This window comes from Peromyscus leucopus, chromosome 7, assembly GCF_004664715.2.
Source record: "Peromyscus leucopus breed LL Stock chromosome 7, UCI_PerLeu_2.1, whole genome shotgun sequence".
NCBI classification, from domain to species: domain Eukaryota; kingdom Metazoa; phylum Chordata; class Mammalia; order Rodentia; family Cricetidae; genus Peromyscus; species Peromyscus leucopus.
Genome location: NC_051069.1, coordinates 52,663,188 through 52,670,728, shown reverse-complemented (window position 1 = coordinate 52,670,728; position 7,541 = coordinate 52,663,188). Strand labels below are relative to the sequence as shown.

Genomic DNA, 7,541 nt, shown 5'->3' with positions numbered 1-7,541 from the left:
TATAATTATAATTATGCTACATGTGATAATTCATTTGAGAGGCTGAGGCTGAGACAGGAGGATTGTGAGTTTGAGGCAGCCTGGGCTATACAGCAAGTTGAAGGCTAACAAGGATTATGTGGAGCCAGAACCTGCCTCCAAAAAAAAAAAAAAAAAAAAAAAAAGCTTCCCACTTAGAGATTGTGTGAAAAGTTCCTTTTGGATCTAATAACAAAGGGTCATTGTGACTTTTTCAAGGGAAGGAGCCACAGAATGATGACAACATACAAAGGTTCCAAATAGTCTGAGGAGCTGCTTGGAGGTAAGATGCTCCAGAAAAACATCATGTAGATGTCCCTTTTTGAGCAGTTTGTGCTAAGAGGAAGGGGCAGAAAAGGTTAGGCAAGGAGTTTCTATGTAGTTCAGAAAAACGTAAACATGGCTTTATGCGGAAGGAAGGATTCCCTAGAAAAAGAGTTGTTGAAGATTGAGGGACTTCTTGGCATGAGGTTACAAAATAGGAAGATGGGGAAGATCTCAGATAAAGGAAATATCAACATAATTGGAAGAAATTTACAAAGAGTCTAAGATATGTCTAAGTATGTCAACTAGACCCCTAAAACTTCAGGCTAGTTTACAGTTTCCCCATGAAATACTGGGAAAGTTTTAAGGGAACATGAGTGTGTCAGAGTATGAGCTTTTATTCCTCTGCTTTTGGCTGTGGATGTAAATATCTGCCTTGACTTCCTTGCAGTGATAGACTATAATATAATGGAATTGTAAGCTATCCATTGCTTTTGCCAGAGTATTTTATCACAGCAACAAAAAGTGGAACTAAAAGTGGAAATGACAAAAAATAAAAATAAAGTATCAGGTTTAAGGGAAATTCAGTGTCTGATAGACTAACACATAAAAGGAAAGATCAATGCCCAGGCTTTAGGACTTTCTCCATATTAATGTTAAATATTTTGTATTTATAGTTGCACCAAAATAGTATGTCGTGTTTTTTCTTCCCACAGGTATCATAAGGTTGGCAGTCTTCCAAACTTGAAGTTTTACAAGGTAGGTAAGATAAATGGAAAAGAATTTTTCAGTAATACCAATGGAATTATTGAGCTCATAGACTGTGGAATTGAGTATTAATGTGGGACCAGGAGGAAGGAGCTTGGATAATGGGTACTAAAGTTACACTGGAAGAATCAGTTCTTATATTCTATAATAGCATGTGACTGTAGTTCACAATATTTCATACATATTATAAAGAACTGGGAAAGATAAATTGAAGCTTCCCAACACAAGGAAATGGTAAATGCTAAGATGGTTAAAATGCTAATTATCTTGATTTAGTCATAATACAGTGTATATATATGTATCACATGATCATACTCTTCTGTAAATGCTTGTACTTGTATGTTAACCTAAAAGAAGAACAATTTCCACATAAGTCAAATTGTAGAATTTGCGCAGATGCTCATCATCTTATGAATGGATGAAGAAAATGTAGCATATATAGACAAAAGAAATTTTTATTTTTTATTTTATTTTACAATATAATTTAATTCTACATACCAGCCACGGATTCCCTTGTTCTCCCCCTCCTGCCACCTCCCCTTCCCCCAGCCCACTCCCCATTCCCATCTCCTCCAGGGCAAAGACTCCCCAAGGACTGAGATGACCTGTTAGACTCAGTCCAGGCAGGTCCAGTCCCTCCTCCCAGGCTGAGCCAAGTGTCCCTGCATAAGCCCCAGGTTTCAAACAGCTTACTCATGCACTGAGCACAGGACCGGATCCCACTGCCAGGATGCCTCTCAAACAGATCAAGCCAATCGACTGTCTCACCCATTCAGAGGGCCTGATCCAGTTAGGGGCCCCACAGCCTTTGGTTCATAGTTCATGTGTTTCCATTCGTTTGGCTATTTGTCCCTGTGCTTTATCCAACCTTGGTCTCAACAATTCTCGCTCATATAAACCCTCTTCTTTCTTGCCTATTGGACTCCTGGAGCTCCACCTGATGCAGAGATCCACAGCCAGAAATTTTTATTTTTGAGACAGGGTTTTCTGTAGCCCAGGCTGGTCTCAAACTCATTTTGTAGCTGAGGATGCCTTTAAATTTTTTATCTTCCTTCCTCCATATCCGACGTGCTATCATTACCAACCTGCATCACCACACTCAGTTTTATGGAGATCAAACCATAGGGTCTTGTGCATGCTAGGCAAGCATTCTATCAACTGAGCTCTAGACAGTCAATGGACTGTTACTGAGCCATAAAGTAGAATGAAATTCTGCCATTTTCAGGACAGTGGATAGAACTAGAGATCATCATATTGAGTGAGAGAAGTCAGACTTGGAAAGATAAATAGCAGACTGGGGAGATGGCTCAGTGGATCAAACATTTCCATGCAATAATGAAGATTGGAGTTTGAACCCCAAGAACCCACATTAAAGCCAGCCAATATTTAGGAATATATGTATATATGGGTAGCATGTAACAACAATTAATGAAAAAAAGGGGTCATGTCGGATAATATTTTGTTTGTATTCATTAATAATAAACAATAAAAAATAAAATTTGCCTGAAGGTCAGAAGACAAAGCCAGCCACTAGAATCCAGGCAGTGGTGGCACACACCTTTAATCCCAGTACTTGGGAGTCACATGCCTTTAATCCTAGTATTAGGAAGGTTGAGACAGGAAGAGATATGGCTGGGCAGAGAAAGGAATATAAGGCAAGAGGAGACAGGAGTTTGGCATTCAGTCTGAGGATTTGTCGAGATAGGCTCTCACCTTCCTTTCGGCCCCAGGATTTGTTGGTGATGAGAAGTTTCTCTAGTGGCTTGTTCCTTTGTTCCTCTGATCTTTTAGCATTTACCCCAGTATCTGGCTCTGGGTTTTTATTATAAGACCAATTAGGATTTGTGCAACAGTCGTGAATTTAAAAGAGAGAAAGGAGGGGCAAAAGCAGGCTTGGTGGGAGGAAAGGGAAGAGAGAAATAGTGTAATATAATCTCAAAAATAAAATACGTTGAAAAAACAAACAAACAAGCAAGTGTGGTGGCCACATGTAATCCCAGTACTGAGGAGGCAGAAATAATGGATTTCAGGGGCAAGCTGGCTATCTAGACTACCCAGGATTGGTGAGCTCTAGGTTCAATGAGAGACCCTGCCTCAATGAATAAAGTAGAAGTCTATTGAAGATGGTATCTGGAATCAACTTCAGGCCTCCACAGGCACACATGCATATGTGCACACACATGCAAAGACATAAGCACATGCACATTCTACACATACACATCCCCAAAGAAAAGACAAATGCCGTATTTCCTCTTGTGTGGAAACTCAATATTTAAAGCAGTTTTAACATGTTTTTTTTTTTTTGTTTTTTTTTTTTTTTTTTTTTTTTTTTTTTTTTTTTTTGAGTGTAAGGGGTGTATAGCTATGTTTGCCATGACAAGCATGTGGAGGTCAGAAGACAGCTTGTGCAAGGTGATGCCCTTACCTTCAGAGCCACCTCAACATGGGAAGTGTGTTTTAAATAAAAAATAATATAACACGAAAAAGGGAAACATGAGAGATGTAGAAGGGAAATGGGGAGAGGAGGAGGGAGAGGAGGCATAATAAAGAACAATAGCAGTGGTGACTGTGATCAAAGTACGTTATTTGTGAATATGGAAATGCCACAGTGAAGCCCCTTTGTGTAATACATATTAATAAACATTAGTAAGTGGAAAAGGGAGGCAAGTATTCTGGAGTAAACTTTTGTTCTTGAGAAATATTTATGTGCCATTTACTGTTACATAAAATCTAGCAAAAAACACTAGAAGTCAAAATCTGGTGGTAAGTGAATACATTTCCTTCCTTCCTTCCTTCCTTCCTTCCTTCCTTCCTTCCTTCCTTCCTTCCTTCCTTCCTTCCTTCCTCCTCCCTCCCCTCCTTCCTTCTTTCCCTTGTTTCCTTCCTTCCTTCCTCCTCCCTTCCCTTCTTCCTTCCCTCCCTTGTTTCCTTCCTTTCTTTCTTCCTTTCCCTCCCTTCTTCCTCCTTCCCTCCCTCCTTCCTTCCTTCTTTCCTTTCTTTCTTCCTCTTTCCCTCCCTCTGTGCCTCCCTTCTTTCCTTTCTCATTCCCTCCCTTCTTTCCTCTTTCCTTCTTTCCTTTCTTCCTCCTTTCCTTCCATCCTTCTTTATTTTCTTTCTGCTCTGCTGTGAATATGTTTTCTAAACTATTTTGAGCATGATCTTTTGGGTTGATTAATGTGTCTCAGGTTTTGTGGTGATTTTTCAAGAATGATATTGTTGGTAGTTTTGCTATTAATTTTTTAAAATACATATTTATTATTTGAAAGTTTCATACATGTATGAAATGTATTGATCATATCATCTTTCATTTCACCCCCCCCAGCTTCACCCAAATACCCTCACCACTTCTCCCTTCCAACTCCATGCCCTTCTTTTTAAATCTACTGAAAGTTATTAGTGCTTCCAGTATGTGCATGGATGTAGGGCCACCCACTGAAGCAACCCATCAGAGGCCACATCCCTGAAGAAAACTTACTGTTCCTCCCTCAGCAGCCATCAACTGCCATGAGCTTCCCCACATCTGTGCTGGAATGTTTGCTGACCTGATCTTGTAGAGGTTTTGTGCGAGTAATTAGAGTTATTGTGAGTTCCTGATTGCAATGGCCCTGTTGTGTTCAGAAAATGCTGTTTCTGTAACACTCTTTCCCAACCTCTGGCTCTTACAATCTAATTTCACTGTTGATTTAAATGTTAAAGGAGCTATGAAAATCAAGTGGTTCATAACATATTCATTGTCAAATAACATAGAAGAATGGCAAAATTAGAGACTTGGAAGAAGACAGGACTGTGTATCATGACAGGGGATCTGAGGTCTCAAGCTCTTGGCAGTGGATCCAGAGAGAATAAAAATACACTCAAGCAGGGACAGAGTTTTGCCAAATGGTTAGAGAATTTTGACTTGGAGCTTTCTGCGCTCAGATTAGATCTGCTTAATGGTGTCCCTGAATACAGGTCAGATCTATCACCAGAGAGATAGAGGGAAGGTGGAAGGTAAAAGCAGCATTGCTAATTGGTAAGTATCACATGGATAATACAAGAAGGCAGCTTTTATCACATTATCCCAATTTTATCATTTATGCTAATAGGATTAAGAAAGGAGTCAGATGGGCAAGACTTCACAGAGGAAGCAATGCGACTATGAGAACCTATCAAAGCCAAAGCCTTGTTTAAACACCTCAATCCCCTTGAGAATGTCTAGTTATACATTCAAGAGGCCAGTCACTAGAATCACATCCCATCCTGGCAATGAGGTAAGATATCATAATTGGGAGGAGAGTCTGGACAAGCCCCAACAAGCCTGCTGGCAGAAGAGACTGCAAGGACTCCAGGCCTACAGCAGTGCAGGAGAACTTTTGACCACTTCAGATCTAGCCAAAGCTTTGCAAGACCTTACACCTAGAGGCACAGATGCATCTGTTTCAGAGACTCAAGCCAACAGCATTGGCTCTAGGCCCATGACCACCCATGAGTCATCTTCACATTTGGCAGAGATGATTCCAGAAACAAGTATCCCACAGATCCTTTGCAATCAAATTCTCATCACCGAAGAAGATATTAGCAAGCAGGAAAAGAAAGTGAAAATAGCAAGAGAAAGACTGGCAGTTGCACTGTTTGAACACAGGCTAGCAAATGAGGCAGAGAAAGTGAGGGGGTCAAGGAGGGCAAACTTATAAACAGAGAGGGGAAGCTGGGGAGAAGATACTGCCGATGAAATGCAGAATTGTTTTAACACTTCTTTGCGGTGTCTTTTTTTTTTTGAGACCTTGAAACTTTAAACTTGACAATCTTTATTAAAATTCTTCATGCAATGCAAAAAATAAATACAAATGATAATTTCTTTCTTTCTCTTACTCTACTCGCCTCTTTCTCTATGTGGAAGATCAAACTGAACTTCCCACTCATACCAGGCAAATGCCCTACCATAGAACCATATCATCCAACCAGTAATTTTTATTTTTTTAAATTATTTTAGGGGCTGGAGAGATGACTCTGTGACTAGGAGCACTTGCTGCTTTCCAGAGGACCCAGGTTTAATTCCCAGTATCTACATAGCAGTTTACAATAAGGGGGTTGAATGCCATCTTCTGGTCTCCAAAGACACTAGGTACATAGACGTACATGGAGGCATAAACATAACAAATTGCTTTTAATTATGTGTGTCTGTATGTTGCTATGTGCATATGAGAACAGGTGCATGAAGAGGCTATAAGAGGGTATTGTATTCCCTGGAGCTGTAGTTATAGTCAGTTGAGAGCCATCATACACTGGTCCTGGGAACCAATCTTGGACCCTCTGGGAGTGCTCTCAAGTATTGAAGCATCTTTTAGCCCCAGTAAATTATTTTAGAGATGAGAAATTGAGTTTGAGATGAGAAAAGATTTTTTTCTTTTGCTCTTTATAGTCCTATATTCATTCACTATTTTATTTTGTTTATGTATATGAGTGTTTTACCTGCATGTATGCCTATGAACAGTGTGTGGGGTTGGTAACCGTGGAAGTCAAAGAGGGTATTAGATCTCCTGGAACTAGAGTTATAGACAGTTGGGAGTTGTCATTCAGGTTTTGGGAACCAAACCCAGGTCCTCTGGAAGAGCACCAAGTAATTCTTAACTTCCAACCCATCATTTTCTTGTTACCTCACATTCTTTTTTTTTTTTTTTTTTTGGTTTTTCGAGACAGGGTTTCTCTGTGTCATTTTGGTGCTTGTCCTGAATTTACCTCACATTCTTGTATTTTACCTACAATGTTTTAAAAGCTATTGTGGCTTCTGATAGTCTTAGAAAGCACAATCTCACAGCAAACTCCCCGTTTTCCATTTTGTTTTGTTTTGTTTGTTTGTTTGTTTGTTTTGGCTTTATAAATCTTTCTGCCCCTTCTTAGCAATGATCCCTAAACCTTAATTCAGGAGTTGTGTTGTATGTGTATCCCTTGGGACTGGACTCCACAACTCTGTGTCTTGATTGGTTGTGGTTTTCTGTGATGGTATCTGACTGTTGTAACAAGAAGTTTCCTTGATGCAGGTGAGGACTATACTTACCTGTGTAAAGATATATAATACAGTGTTTTGATATGCATATATAATAAAATGATTTTTTACAGATTAACAGCTATCATGTGTAACTTTTCTAATCACTAGTAAAATAATTGTCAAAAGCAACTTAGGGAAAGAGTTTCTTTTGCTTCACAGTTTGAGGAGGCATTGAGAAGACTTGGCAGCAGGAATGTGAGGCAACTGCTCACACGGTATCTGCAGTCAGAAAACAGCAAGACGGTGTTGAAGTTCTACTCACCCCCCCCATTCGTTTCTTCTTATTCAGTCTGAGACCTCAGGCCATTGGATAGTACCACTTATGTTTTTTTAATTTTATTTAAAAAACTTTTTTATTCATTTTATGTAGATGTAATTCTAAATGGTCTTATTAAATAAGAAACACAGAGCCAAATAAAGAGTTAAAAGCCCAAGAGGTCAGAGCACTAGTGAAGCCTTTAGC

The 7,541-nt window shown here is 39.5% G+C and overlaps 1 protein-coding gene across 2 annotated transcripts; it reads left to right on the top strand.

Annotated features, from left to right (window-relative positions):
• Positions 1–238: 238 nt before the first annotated feature.
• Positions 239–5,883, top strand: Mbd3l1 (methyl-CpG binding domain protein 3 like 1). 2 transcript variants are annotated; one of them, XM_028860892.2, is made up of 3 exons: positions 239–301; positions 999–1,041; positions 5,136–5,784. In XM_028860892.2, exon 3 carries the CDS (start codon positions 5,154–5,156, stop codon positions 5,721–5,723), a length of 570 nt encoding a protein of 189 aa, XP_028716725.1. In that variant the 5' UTR covers positions 239–301; positions 999–1,041; positions 5,136–5,153; the 3' UTR covers positions 5,724–5,784. The 2 variants fall into 2 exon arrangements, with proteins under 2 accessions (XP_028716725.1, XP_037064152.1); XM_037208257.1 differs by having other exon boundaries at positions 291–376; positions 5,136–5,883.
• Positions 5,884–7,541: the final 1,658 nt, after the last annotated feature.